The sequence below is a fragment of the Balaenoptera acutorostrata genome, chromosome 12 (assembly GCF_949987535.1).
Source record: "Balaenoptera acutorostrata chromosome 12, mBalAcu1.1, whole genome shotgun sequence".
NCBI classification, from domain to species: Eukaryota; Metazoa; Chordata; class Mammalia; order Artiodactyla; family Balaenopteridae; genus Balaenoptera; species Balaenoptera acutorostrata.
Window position 1 is genome coordinate 64,600,341 of NC_080075.1, and position 15,519 is coordinate 64,615,859.

General features: G+C 41.2%; 1 protein-coding gene across 2 annotated transcripts in view; it reads left to right on the top strand.

The window, feature by feature from the left end:
• Nucleotides 1-1,143: 1,143 nt before the first annotated feature.
• FEZ2 (fasciculation and elongation protein zeta 2) overlaps nucleotides 1,144-15,519 on the top strand; it is a 44,481-nt gene continuing 30,105 nt past the window's right edge. For both annotated transcript variants that reach the window (XM_057558113.1, XM_028168821.2), the window contains exons 1-3: nucleotides 1,144-1,435; nucleotides 5,518-5,626; nucleotides 12,498-12,614. In XM_057558113.1, coding sequence (XP_057414096.1) covers nucleotides 1,182-1,435; nucleotides 5,518-5,626; nucleotides 12,498-12,614 — 480 coding nt within the window. In that variant the 5' untranslated portion in view covers nucleotides 1,144-1,181. The remainder of the gene's footprint in view (nucleotides 1,436-5,517; nucleotides 5,627-12,497; nucleotides 12,615-15,519) is intronic.

The window sequence follows — 15,519 nt, forward strand, 5'->3', positions numbered from 1 at the left end:
ACCCGTGTCCCCTGCATTGGCAGATTCTAAACCACTGCGCCACCAGGGAAGCCCCCTAACATGTATTCTTGAGGATAGGTTTCCACGTTGTCAAGACATGGACAGAGCATGTCTGGGAAAATCTTATTTTCTATTATTAACTTTGTATTTATTTTTCAGAATAGGAATTCATCTTTTATGACCCAACTATGTTCCGATTCCTAAATGAAGTATTTGATTACTGCAGTCCAAAGATACTGCTTCTATCAGCTCCTAGGTATTTGTTGCCTCTACATATTCACACTCCCTTAGTATTATATCTTTTCCCCTAATTTTTTTTTTGATGGTAAAATACACATAACATAAAATTACCATCTTAACCATATTCAAGTGTACAGTTTAGTGGTATTAAGTACATTTATATTCTTGAGTAACCATCTCCAATGCTCTTCATCTTGCAAAACGAATTCAATACACATTAAACAGTAACTCTCTACTCCCAATTATACGTTTTGGTATAAACGCTTTCCAGTTTTATCACTCTAACTGCATTGTAAGCCCGTTGCAGGGAGCAGTCATGTATTAGTTATAAAACATACACATTTGGTACTTACTGTCAGGCACTGTTCCAAGTGCTTTGCAAATATTAACTCGCATAATTGTTCATCTTTGTATGTTGCAGAGGGTCTAGCACGTGCTTTACACGTGGGAGACATAAAATATTTGTGGAATGAATTTTAGTACCATTTAAGCATTTCCAAGTGACTATTGCTGTTCTTCTGGTTGAAAAGTTACCAAAGGAGCCAGATTACTTTGGGGAAATGATTTGGGGAGTAATCTGACACTGGGTGCAGGTTTAAAGAAGTCCTTTATTTTAGCCACATTTAGGCCAGGTTCCCACTAAGGAAATCTTAGAGTAAAGCTATTCCTGAATGATAGACTATAGGAAGTGACTCAACGCAGTTAAAGTTTTCCTTTCTACCGGACCAGCGCTCAACTCAAAGAAGACTCAGGAGAAGGGAAGACCCCGGGGCTGCAAGGCCCGGGCGGGACAGGTCCAAACCTCCGCGGGAGGTAGGGGGTGGGGCCTCGGGCGGGGCGGTACTTCGGGGGCGGGGCCAGACGGCGGGGCTGGGGCCGGCGCCGGCGCCGGGGCGGGGCGGGGCGGGGCGCGGCGGGGCGCGCGACTGCACCAGGCGGCGATGGCGGCGGACGGGGACTGGCAGGATTTCTATGAGTTCCAGGAGCCGGGCCTGAGCCTCCAGGACCAGGAGAACTGTAACGCGAGCCCCGAGGCCGAAGCAGGTCCGGGCGGGGGAGGCGACGGCTTCCCAGCGCTGGCCTGCAGCTTGGAGGAAAAGCTGAGCCTGTGTTTCCGTCCCTTGGGTCCGGGTGCCGAGCCCCCCAGGGCGGCCGTGCGGCCCATCACCGAGTGCAGCCTCCTGCAGGGGGACGAGTGAGTGCGGGTCCCGGCCGGGAGCGGGCGGGAGCCTCCTCTGCCCCTCGTCCAGCCCCTCGCCCTGCCCGCCGGCCCTCAGTCAACAGCCTCGGCGGGACTCTGGCCGCAGGCTCCTCCCCGCACCCTCCTTCCGCCTCCATCAACTCCGGGGTCCCGCCCCTCCGTGTTCTCCCACCTCTTTCCTTGGGGCTTTCGGCCTCTGCGCCCCTGGCTATTTAAATCCCCTGCTCCCCTGGCCCCCAATGAACCCTTAAACGTCCTCCTCCTTCCTAGAAACCAACTCCTGTTTGGTTTAGAGGGGAGTCTTGTACAGAGCCCCATAGTTTAGAGATAGTATCTCCTCGGGCACATGTGTAGACATTCATTCATTCAACTAGCATTTTTTAAGCGCCGGCTACGTGCCAGAGGCTGCTTCGCACTGGGAATACCAAGATGACTGGACATTACCCCTCTCAAGCAGAGGGCAACCTAGGGTGGGAGCTAGATTTGTAAACAAACATTTGTATGGGTGTGACAAACGCTCTAATGGATATATGTACAAAATATAGGAGATTTAGTGTGTGTGTGTGTGTGTGTGTGAGAGAGAGAGAGAGAGAGAAAGAGAGTCAGGAAGGACTTCATAGGGAAAGAAGTGTGAGAACTGGACCCTGATGGGTGAGTGGGAGTTTGCCTGGCAGGTGAAAAAAGGTCTAGCATTCTAGCTCAGGGATACAGCACATGCAAAGGTACTGACGTTGAAGCAGCGTTTTTGCCACAGGAATTTATTGGCTCCATCTGAGAGCCCAGGTTGAGTGTGAGTTCCCACAGAGGCATAAAGGAAAAGCTCTGGTTATTAATAGCAAGGATCTCCTAGTCTGGTAGGGAGACCAATGCATAAACAGGTAATTATTACAGAATCATCTAAGTGCAATGATAGGAAATTCGCAGGGCTTTATGAGAGCTAGGGGAATGGAGGGACAGAGGTTATTTAACTGCCCAGAAACCCAGTTATAATTTGGTTAGATAAGGGTTGTAATTATGTACCGTAGTTTTACTCCAGAAGATACAGAAAGGAATGATGAAAGTGAGGGAATTTGACAATATTGTAATGTAGGGGGAGAGGAGCCCTGGAGAGGCTGAGGGTGAAATTATGGAGTAAACACTGAGGTTGTGGGTAGGGGTGGGTTTTCAGAGCATTGAAGGGATGGAGAGGTTAGGGAAGAATTCTTGAGAGAAGGATTCATGGGCATAGAAAGGGGCTTGTCAGTTTCCTCTGTGAATCAGAAGATTTATCAGGAAGAGGGGGTTGGGAATGGGGGCCTGTAAACATAGCTTAGCAGTGGTTCAGGCCCAGCTATGCTTGGAGACTATATCTTTTCATTGCTACCTCTGTACACTGTTCTGCCCAGGCATAGAAGGAAAAGTTTTTGATTGGATATTATACACACAGATATGCATGCAATCAGTGGCAAAAGATGACATTTTAAACAGTCTATTCCCAAAGAGAAGGCAGTGTTATACATAGATCTATATACTCGGAATCACTAGACTCAGGACATTCTCTGGATTTTAAAATTATATTTATTATATATTTGGGTTTATCAAGAATAACTTCTCAAAACAGATTAGTGGTTTGTACACAGATAAGATTCCCTATTTTTGCATCACTTGTACTGTCTGAAAAGTAGTGTATTTTAGCCTTTGCTTAAATCTTTGGTTGATATAAAACTTAAAAGTTTTGTTACTCTTGATAATGGTTTAGTAGATAGTAGATGTTATGTTGGTGGTACAGCATGTCCCTTGATTTGGGAATGCATAAGAAATCTGTCTCTCTTTTCTGAGCTGGGGTTGCTCACCACTTGCATTGTCCCTGTTCTATTGCATAAATCTGCTCTCCATTGCTTGATAGAGTCCATTCCTGTTTCTTTCACTAGAGAGGGCTGAGAATTCTTTCACCCAGATAGTGCCTTGCCTTAGGGCACTTTATTTCACTTCTGAGTCCTGGTTTTAGTTTTGGTTAAATACAGATTGTGCTTATCTGCTAAAGTTTTACTTTAGAAGGGTCTGGTGTGGGATTCAATGTCAGCAGGACTTTGACCTTTGGAAAAGAGCTGCCCCGCTAGTTGTTTATGACTGGCTGTAATACTTTATGATAAGGACGAAGGCAGTTCATGTCTTGACTGGAGAATTCTGCAAATCTTTCAGTTAACTCGGCCCTATGTCTTTCCAACCACAAACGTTCTGGCCCTGGTGAAGATAGAGGACTGTGAATTGTGCTTCATTTTCTTGGTAGATCAAATTCACCCACAGTCAGTTCTACATGAAATCTTCCACTCCACTTGTCCTTTTATTATAGCCTCATTTAAGAAGGAGCAAACAAGCAGACAAAACAAACCTCAAAAACTCTGGGCTGTCTTCACCTACTAGAATATGCTAGTAGTTCCTACCCAGGGTTAGATACATGGTCAGTTATTCAGTATTTGCAAATCTTTTACCCAGGAAGATGTGGGCCAGAAACCCAGCAAGTTTAGCATCCAGAAGTGTTGTTTCCAATTTGAGCACATTGGCATTAGAGGAGATGATTCCTGCAGAGAGGAGGATAGGAATGAACCATGCATATGGGAGATTTTCTGGGTAAATGAGCCAGTTTTCTAGAGCTTTTTGGGTTCACATTTTCATTGAGGCTACTGTGCATTCCAAAGCCAGACATCATTTTGGAATTTTTGGCAGTTGTGGTCACATTGCTTCTTCTCTTTAGCACCAAATCCCAATTCATTAAATCAGTATGTTGTTTCTATATTTTAAAGCTTGCATTCTTATTTTTATGTCCCCGGTGGTCTTGTTTTTGTATCCTAGTATCTTACATGCTTGGAAATAAAACCCACCCAATTTTTTAGTGGCTTATTCACAATTGGATACCTGTTATAAATGTTAGGGTGTTTTTGGTTTTTTTGTTTTTTTCTTTATGACTTGTATGTGTGTATCTCTGGCCATTAAGTAGCTTATATGTGTAGTGTTTAACTTTACTTACCCTAATTAAATTTCATCTCATTTATATTTCTGAACTCATGTTTTTCATATAATGTCATTTAAAAGAAGAATGCTGGTTAATACTTTGGGACTGAAATGAATTTTGGTCATGAAATTGGAGTTTGCAGTCCTTATTCCGGTGTGGTTTGGGACTTTTCTCAATACAACTCATTTGAATTAATGCTTAGAGTAATAGAGCTGGAAGGAATGTCTGCTATTCTTGTCCAAGCTTCTCGTTTGAAAAAGTCCAGCTAACACCTACAGAGGTTAAGGGACATGGTCAAAGACTCATTGAGGATGAATGTAGACAAGTCTGTTTTCTGAATTTAGTCAAGTGCCCTTTTCATTTTACCCTGTTGCCTCCCCAAAATGCTGTTTGATAATAAGGAAGGGTAACTGCACTGGGTATAATCTGCATTTTATTGTGAACTCCCTTTCTTTCCCTTTTCATCTTATCTTAGTCTTAGTCTATTATAAATTAGATATTAAACCCTAGTCTCACATTGAGACTGAATTCTTTCTCCAGAAAATTCTTTCTCTTTGGTTAGAGAGAGATTATTCATTCTATGAAATAGTCTATATGTTTGGAAGTTACAGAAGAAAAATAAGTATAAAGCACAGTGTATTTACTACATGTTTTGGCTTGAGAAACATTGTTTAACCTTCCTGTGCTTTAGTTTCTATCTGTCAAATGGGGATAATAACAGTTCTTCATAATACTGTTTTTGAGGATTAAATGAGTTAATGTATGTAAATTGCTTAGAATATATGTAAATTGCTTACTTAGAGCCTGGCACACGATACAGTGGAAATGTCAGCTCTCGACTTTGTGAGAGTTTTCTATGTCCTGTCACCTTCCCTCAGGACTTCTTGTCAGGCCCAATGATAGAATTTTCCTTTTGTCTTGTTCTGGAGCCTCTACTTTGTTGATGCTTTTCTGAGAAACAATAGCCTCCTGTTTTTCTGCTTCCATACTTTTTGTTCTCTCTTTCACTGTAGTACTAGGTATCTGTTTAATAATGACATACAGAATGTTAACTTTCATTGATTGTAGTTTTCTTCTTTTTAAGGATTTGGAATGCCCTGACAGATAATTACGGAAATGTAATGCCTGTAGACTGGAAGTCATCCCATACTAGGACCTTACATTTGCTTACTCTGAACCTCTCAGAAAAAAGGGTAAGTTAGGAATTGCACCAGTAGTTTCTGAATAACTGATTCTGATAATGGAACTAAAAAGTAGCATTTCTGTTTAACCACAGTTGGTTGAGTTGCTTCTTATTTCCAAGCTTATCGCAATTGGAGTGGCCCTCTTTTGCCATCTCGGTTCTGCTACTGTCAGCTTGCTAGCACTTCTCTCCAATTCTTCCCCAGCACACACTCAACTTTTTTATGTTTAGGTAAATTTTCATCACCTGTGTATGAACAGCAATGATCGGCATTTTTTTCCAGCTTAAATAACATAATTTTGATGTGCTGAGAACACTCAGTAAGAACCCTAGCCTTTGATTTAATATATAGAGGGTACTGGAATATCTACAGAGAGTTAGTTAACTTTCTGATGAATTTAATGACTTGCTAGATGTGACATATCGTCTGAAGATTGTGTTTTTCTGTGAATATTGGGGAACCTTTAAAAGATTTCAGTTCTTGGCTTTTTAATGTGTTCTTGGCTACCTGTTGGAGGCTGCTATATATGTCTTGGAACTGTAAAGTGAAGACACCTTGAGTAAGAAGTGTGAGCACAGGTGATAGGACAACAAGGCGGACAGAAAAACGAAGAGAATTGCTTTAAGTGGAAAATCACAGTGTGGTTTAAAGCTGATGTGAAACGAGGCCAAATGGAAGTTTCAGGGCCTGACTCTTTAAATTCTTCATCAAATAGCAATGTCAGCTCATGCCAGGTCTTTTGGCATGCTCTGTGTTTCATTAAGTGTATTTGTGTAATTACTGGGAGTATAATGCAGTAGGGCTGTGAGTATTTTAAATCATTTTCTGAAATGATTTTCTTCAAAATGTGATTCAGAAAAGCTTGCTCCCTACTATTTTCTTGTAAAATATATAATTCTGACTATATTTCTTTGCATTCTAGTAGATATAGGATTTATTATTTGTACCAATTATTAATCCCCTTAAGCTGTTTTGCAGGCTGACCTGACATACATTTAGGGAAAGGAATAAAACAAAATATCTTATGATCTGTCTTCTGTTTATTTGCATCTTAGCTATCATTCTGGGCTTAGTTCAAGTTTCCCTTCCTCTCTGAAGCTTCCTATTACTGTTTTAGCCTTTGCTGATCTCATGGAATTATATAATTTTAGAGTTGGAAGGGACTTTAAAGGACACTTAATCCAGTCTCTCATTTGGGGGGAATCCCCATCTACAGCATCTCTGACAGACGGTCATTTTGCCATGGCCTCAATCCTGGCACGGAAGGAAAATGCACTCCTCTCTGTGGGAACCGGTTACGCTTGTTGGGGTGTGAAAATCGTAAAGGACTTATCTGTCCCACAGAATTTAGCCCCCTAGTCTCCTGCGTGCTGGTCCTCACAGTACTTTGTCCGTGTCTCAAATCATTATTGTGTTCTCTTATTATGTATCTGGGTCTGTCATTAGATTGTAACCTCCTGGTAGGTATCTTCGTATTTGTCTTCCAGTAACCACCACTGTGCCTGGCACATACTGATTACTAAGACAAGTGTTTGTTGAGTGAACAAATGAATAATCTCATCAGTGAGGCTATATAAGGTCAGAGACCATGGTGGAAAGTTTTTTTTGAATGTTTTCTATATTATTTAACATAGTGTTGAATCTACAATAGCCAGTCAATGAGTACTTTTTTGTTTGACATATTAAAAAATAGTAGAGAAGAGATCTTTTCATAGTTTCAAAGGGAAGTACATTAGTAGCATGAATGGAACACTCTAATCCAGTTTCATTGAATATTGTTATTTGGTTACCTCTGGGGGCGTCACTCCCTTTATCTGCCTTTTGACTGTTTTCAATGCTAGAGCAATGGCATAGCCAAGGGTAGTGATTAGTAATGATGTGCAGTTTAGTACTAGTACTGGTTGTGAAAGCCTTACCTGGAAAACTCAGCAAGTTAAAATGGACAAGTGATCATCTAACATCTGTCTGTCTTGACATGACCACCCAGGTGTTGAATACAACTGAGATGAGAAGTCTAGTCCTCAGGAATGAGTAGCACACATTAAGTTCCTGAAGAACAAATGCACAACAAGGTACGATATAAGAAGCAACCATGTTATTAGGTAGCATATAATTAATTTTTTTAACCTGGGAAGTTGCCAACTGTGTGCTCTATTCTTTTCATAACTGAACTATGCACAATTTACCTTTCAGAAGCATTCTTTAGATTATTCCAGTTGTATAACAGTATCTATATGAAATTTTTATTTTTAAAATTTATTTATTTTATTATTTATTTTGGGCAGTGTTGGGTTTTCGTTGCTGTGCGCAGGCTTTCTCTAGTTGCGGCGAGTGGGGGCTACTCCTCGTTGTGATGCGCAGGCTTCTCATTGCGGTGGCTTCTCTCATTGCGGAGCACGGGCTCTAGGTGCACGGGCTTCAGTAGTTGTAGCGCATGGGCTCAGTAGTTGTGGCTCGCGGGCTCTAGAGCACAGGCTCAGTAGTTGTGGCTCACGGGTTTAGTTGCTCCACGGCATATGGGATCTTCCCGGACCAGGGCTCGAACCCGTGTCCCCTGTGTTGGCAGGTGGGTTCTTAACCACTGCGCCACCAGGGAGGTCCCCTATATGAAATTTTTGACAAAAGGGGAAGAGGTTTCTTTTTGGTTAGGATGAGAAAAACAGGAAACCATAGTTCCCTAGATTTGTTTTTTAGTTTTTTATTTTTTTAGTTTTTAGATTTGTTTTTAATTTTTTTTTCATTGATGTTTAAGTTGGCACACTTCTAAATTTGATGGGTCTTTTCTAGAGTAAGGCAACTGGTACATTCCAAGTTCTTACATGGGCACATTTTTTCCATTTGAGGCAGCTTCAGTTTTATAGAGGGAAACAGAACCATGGCTCTGTATCTAAACCTGGCATAGGAAGGAGTGATGGGAATGTTTGGCAAAGAGGCACATTGATGCCGAGTGGGAGCATGAATGATGATACCCATGACAGTCAAGGTTAATTTTCAAAGCCCGAAAGGGATTCCAGCCCTTAGCATATGCCATCTCTGTGGGGAATGGGCTTGGCTCCCTCTCTGGAAAGATGGTCTGGGATCATTATTTCTGTTGTCATGGAAATTTATTCTAATGGCTTATTGGTGTCACTCATGTGTTTTGGCAATAGCTGTAAACCTGTTCTAAATCCAGTGCCATTCTTGATCATGCGTATGTGATAGAATGCTTCTAAATCATTTTTGCCTTAGGAACATCTCCTGTGCCGTGTTTTTCCTTCTATCATGAGGATTTCTTCAGGGACAGGGACTTTGTTTAATGCACCTTTTTATCTTCAGGAGTAGAAACAGAAGATAATAATGGCTTCCTTAGGAGTAATTTTAAAATTAAAACTTTCACTTGTCTATAAGGGGAAAAATAAGACAAAACTATGGTCCTCAAGTCACAACATAGAGTTGTGATTTTGGGGGAGGGTGTTGAAGTTTTAGGATCAGTGAATGTAATTGTTAGGTACTCTACATCATCGTACACCCTCGTGTGGCACTTTTCATCTCCACTTCTACTGTCTTGAAATCAAACATCCTCTCTCATCAAGAGCCAAATCTCTTGACCTTTCTCCTTTCTTATTAACAGGATAACTGTCTAGTTTAAAAAAGTGAACTAAAGCTATAGGACTTAACATGAAAAAGCAGCCTCTGCCCTACTTACCTCATCATCCTTGATTTCATTTACCAGAGGCAACCACTTTCAACTACTTCAACTGTTTCGTCCAGCAGATAACATTCTCCTATCATTTTACTTGATTTTATTCAACTTAGACTTTATTCATTTACTTTCTGCCCAGAGGATGAGGGTTTAGTACTCTCAAAGTCTTCCCTCCAGCCCTCCAACCACAACCCTCAGAAAAACTTTTGCTTCCCTCATCTTCCCAATATAATTATGTCAAAATTTTTGGTTATATTAACCTTCATAATTCATATTGACCTTTCTTTTAAAAATTAATTAATTAATTTATTTTTGGCTGTGTTGGGTCTTTGTTGCTGCACGCGGGCTTTCTCTAGTTGTGGCGAGTGGGGGCTACTCTTCATTGCAGTGTGCGGGCTTCTCGTTGCGGTGGCTTCTCTTTATTGTGGAGCATGGGCTCTAGGCACATGGGCTTCAGTAGTTGTGGCACGAGGGCTCAGTAGTTGTGGCTCACGGGCTTAGTTGCTCCGCAGCATGTGGGATCTTGCCGGACCAGGGCTTGAATCCGTGTCCCCTGCATTGGCAGGTGGATTCTTAACCACTGAGCCACCAGGGAAGCCCTATATTGACTATATAAATGTTCACAGCGTGTCCTCTTTTTTTTGCTTTTTTGTTTTTCCTTAAGGTAGTAATAATTGCCTTTTTGTGGTTGATTTAGGTTATCATTAGCTCACTAATTCAACCTCAACAGAGCCATAAAAGTCATTTTAGTAAGTAAAACACACTAGGTAATCTGTCAGGCTTTCTTTCTCTTTTTCTTTCTTGCTTTTCTTGATTCCTTCTGCAGTAACAGTTCTAATCTGAACTGGTTACTCTCTAGTTTAGCTCCACAGTCGTCATTCTGGGATCTTTACTTCACTGTTATTATAAGAATTCCCTTCACCTCTTTCTTGTGTTAGATCCTATGTCTGCTTCCTTTTTGGTTTTCCTCCTGGTTTTAATGGAACATACTCTGCATGGCTTTTTTTTTTTTTTTTTTTAATTAATTAATTAATTAATTAATTTATTTATGGCTGTGTTGGGTCTTCGTTTCTGTGCAAGAGCTTTCTCTAATTGCGGCAAGTGGGGGCCACTCTTCATCGCGGTGCGTGGGCCTCTCACTATCGCGGCCTCTCTTGTTGTGGAGCACAGGCTCCAGACGCGCAGGCTCAGTAGTTGTGGCTCACGGGCCTAGTTGCTCCGTGGCATGTGGGATCTTCCCAGACCAGGGCTCGAACTCGTGTCCCCTGCATTAGCAGGCAGATTCTCAACCACTGCGCCACCAGGGAAGCCCTGCATGGCTTTTTGAGAAAGGGTACCTGAGAGGTAAATTCTTTGAGAAATTGAATATCTGAAAATCTCTTTATTCTAACCCCCTACCTAATTGTTAGTTTAGCTGGATATAGGATTCTAGGGTGGAATTTATTGAAACATGGAAATTGCATTGATTTTTTAAGTCTCTTTTGTTGCTGTTGAGAATTCAAATGACCTGTTGATTTCTGATCCTTTTAATGTGATTTTTTTTCTCTCTGGAAGCTTTTAGGGTTTTTTTTTTCTTCCCCCACACAGCTTTTTGAAATTTTATATGTTGAAGGCCATGTCCAGGCCTTCCCTAGCCTGATGGTGCAGTGAGAAATCCAATGTGGAGGTGTGTTATCCCCGTGATGCAGCATGGCATCGCAGTGTGTGGTAGCTGATAGAGCTGGCGTGCTGATGTGGCTCGTCCCCCAGCCTAATGTTGTGAAAGGCAGCACGTCGGCGTTTTTCTTTGCACTTCTCACCTGCAGGTTTCTTACTCTGTGGGGTGTATTCACCATTAAACTTCAGACCTGCAGGAGCTAGGGAGGCAGTAGGGACCTACATCCATCCAACTGTATCTTCAGTTTTTATATATATCCTCTGTACTGGTAAATAATTTTCCCAGGTAAAATATATATTTTTTAAATTATGTACTATCTGCTAGAACTACACGGTTGCTTCTTACGTAGTTCCTAGTTGCCCATTTGTTCTTTGGGAACTCAGTGTGCCACTCCTTCTGACGAATAGAGTTCTAGTTTCGTTCTATTCATCGTCTGAATGGTCATGTCATGATGGATAGATGATCACTTGTCCATTTTAATCTGCTGGGTTTTCCAGGTCAGGCCTTTATAGTTAGTAAAGGTGAGGTCATTATTATAGGGGCTGTTGATATTCATGTGGGCAGGTTAAGAGACACCATACGAGGTAGACATGGTGCAATACCCTGGTGGTGGCAACAGCAAGCAGCCCTTTAGCACCCTTAGGCATGAAGAGAGGTAAGGAGAGGGAGAAGTTACCAGAACCTGGGGAGAGTAGCTATGGGGGAGAGGTCAGCTGGACAGGAGCTGCAGCCTTTGGAATCTGGTAAGGAGGGAGACAGCAGAATAAATGCCCAGCCCTTCCCCTCCTGCCTTCCAGTCTCCTGTTAGTGTCTACCAGTGTGTTAACCCACCTGGAAGCCAGAAGTCAAGGGCATCCTTTGATGTAGCTCATAAAGGTCAGCCTCCGGGGGCACGGATTGGGGAGAAAAACGGTAGTGAGGCAAAGAGAAAGTCTCCAATAGTTTGGTTTAAAGATATTTTGGAACCTAGAAATACTCTTTTTTGGAAGAAGAGATAGATATTCAACTGGAAGGGCTCAGTATGATCCTCGTGGACAGTTGCCATCTGCCAGGGAGTTGATTACTTATCTTTTACTCTGTTAAAGTTAGTTACTCGCAAACTAACTTCTGTGTTTTCTGTGGAATTTTTACATATACTAATCTTCCTATTAGATCATTAATTAAATAACATTTGCCCCTGTCTCCCGCCCCTCCCGCCCCATTTGCTACAATTCCCTACAAATTGCTATCGAACACCATATATTTTTGTACTTCCTAGACACTCTTCCCCTTGGAATAAATAGCTAAGTGTGTGTCCGTTTGGGCAAGAGGGGATATATGCAGCACCTTAATTTCATATTTATTGTACATTCCTCTCATTTCTGTTTGAGATGACTATGCAAAGCACCTCACACACTGCCTGGTACAGAGCAGCTGTAATAATATCTGCCTTTTGAAGCTCTCAGCAGATGCTTCCCTCTGCAGCCTCCTTTACCCAGATGCTTCGACTTTGTTGTGATCAGAATGTCCTCCTCCTAACAGTGGGTAGTTTTTGTTTTTAGACGAGTGACAGCTTGCTCTTTGATACCTCAGACGATGAGGAGCTGAGAGAACAGCTGGATATGCATTCAATCATCGTCTCCTGCGTTAACGACGAGCCCCTCTTCACGGCAGACCAGGTACAAAGGAGAATCCCATCCATCAAGGGAAGGGATCCTCGGCTGAAAAACGATTTCTTATTGTGGCCATAAGTGATGGGGTGTTGGAATTTACTTATTTCTATTGTATTTTCTGGTAATACAGGCTTAACAGTTTTCTCCTGAGGAAAGAAGAAAGTATATGATGTAATCTGAAGCAGCTGGATTATGTTAGTTGGGAAGATTTTTCAATATATGCAATTTTCCAAGATAAGCATTGTTAAAGTAGTACAGCGGGTTACTTTAAAAGAGGGTTATTACTTACACTGGAATCAGAAAAAATCCTGTGAATTTTCTTCTTTCTTTACATTTAACCAGACATGGGCAAACTATATCTGTGCAGAAATTATCTAGTTTCTCTAAAACCTATGTAGAAATCATTAGCACTTATTAGAAGTCTTTATTGTGTACTCAGGAAAGAAGTGAGCATTAGTCCTGTGGAATGCTCTAATAATGTCAACCCTGTATTCATTTAAAACCAGTTGAATCAGCTTTCTCATTTTCTTTTTTTTTTTTTTTTAATTAATTAATTTATTTATTTACTCATGGCTGTGTTGGGTCTTCGTTTCTGCGCGAGGGCTCTCTCCAGTTGTGGCAAGTGGGGGCCACTCTTCATCGCGGTGCATGGGCCTCTCACTATCGCGGCCTCTCTTGTTTCGGAGCACAGGCTCCAGACACACAGGCTCAGTAATTGTGGCTCATGGTCCTAGCCGCTCTGCGGCATGTGGGATCTTCCCAGACCAGGGCTCGAACCCGTGTCCCCTGCATTAGCAGGCAGATTCTCAACCACTGCGCCACCAGGGAAGCCCCAGCTTTCTCATTTTCTAAATACTCTTCCCACTTCTGCTGTATTGTCAAACTGTGGTGCAAGAGCTTCTTCCTGAAGTCAAGTGTTCCACGGCTACTGGGACTGTGAGTTCTACCGCACTGTGTTTTTAGGCTGGAAAGACAAGGCCGGTAAAGAGAGATATTGTGGCAAGACTGGGAGGAGTACGTTAAAAATGTGTCATTTTGATGCTCCTCTTAGTCATATTTGTGGTTGGATTGTCCAAAGCTTGGAAAGAGCATAGCGCTTAAAAAACAAGATAGTAAGTTAGAGGGCTGAGTGCGGTACAGCCTGATATTCCAGGGAAAGTTCATTGTCTCCTCCGTACTCTGCCTGAAAACCATAAGCTATCTCTGCTTTTAATACTGAGAGAGGACTTCCCTGGTGGCGCAGTGATTAAGAATCCGCCTGCCAATGTAGGCGACACGGGTTCGAGCCCTGGTCTGGGAAGATCCCACATGCCACAGAGCAACTAAGCCTGCGAGCCACAACTACTGAGCCCATGAGCCATAACCACTGAAGCCCGCGTGCCTAGAGCCCATGCTCCACAACAAGAGAAGCCAACGCAACGAGAAGCCCGCGCACCGCAACGAAGAGTAGCCCCCACTCGCCACAACTAGAGAAAGCCTGTACGCAGCAACGAAGACCCCAACGCAGCCATAAATAAGTAAATAAATTTAAAAAAAAAAAAAAAAGGACGGAGAGAAACAGATTCTGTAGCCTCTTTCAGTGTCTCATTTTCCTGTTTAAAATGCCTGTTTTGGAAACTCTTCTTACTAATTAGCATAATCCCCGCTCGCTCAGGTTTACCTGTTTTTTCCTTAGTACTAAGTGTTATACGTTAGGCTTGATGATTCATATTGTATTTTTTTAAATAGTTTTTTTAAACTCTTAGGTCCATTTTTTTTTTTAATTATTTTTATTTTTATTGAAGTATAGTTGATTTACAATATTGTGTTAGTTTCAGGTATACAGCAAAATGATTTGTTTATATATGTATGTATATATCTGTATCTTTAGATTCTTTTCCACTATAATTTATTACTATATATTGAATATAGTTCCCTGTGCTATACAGTAAATCCTTGTTTATCTAGTTTATATATATGGTAGTGTGCATCTGTTAATCCCATACTCCTAATTTATCCCTCCCCCTCCCCTTCCCCTTTGGTAACCATAAGTTTGTATTCTGTGTCTGTGAGTCTGTTTGTTTTGTAAATAAGTTCATTTGTACTATTTTTTAGATTCCACATATGAGTGATATCATATAATATTTGTCCTTCTCTGACTTACTTCACTTAATGTGATAATCTCTAGGTCCATCCATGTTACTGCAAATGGCATTATTTCATTCTTTTTTTATGGCTGAGTAGTATTCCATTGTATATATGTACCACATCTTCTTTACCCATTTATCTGTTGATGGACACTTAGGTTGCTTCCATGTTTTGGCTATTGTAAATAGCCAATTTTCACTGAGTTCTATATCCTTCTCAACTTCTGGAATTTGGAACAGGACAAGAAACTGCTGTAAGATTTGAGCAACACAGTATATGACAGTGGATCATTGTTTCAAAAGCAGATATATTTCTGAAATTTTCCTGCTTTCGTGTAGCTTTTTTTTCCTCTTTAAACTTCTACATTTAAAGTAATTTTTAAATATACCTTTATCTTCCAGTGAATTAATATATGAAATTCTTTTTCTGCTGTTAAAGGAAAATTTTGCTACCGTAGAGGTAATTTCTTGCTTTAGATATAAATTTCTTTACACTGTTGTATTTTTTAAATTTTATGTCAATTTTATTAAATAGCTTTAGATTGAGCACTTGGATGTGGTATATGGTAAATCTTCTGTCACTTGCTTTCTTTTAACTATGACTATGATCTGGTTCTGGCATGTCTGAAGTAGATTATATGTGTGTTTGTAGCACCATTTCTCAGACATTACGAGATCTGATAGGGCCTACTGAATCCTGATGGACATATTAAATCATATTTTGTTTATTTTTCTGTTTAGTATATTGTAACTTTTTTTTTTTTTTGGTAAACCTTGTGTACTCT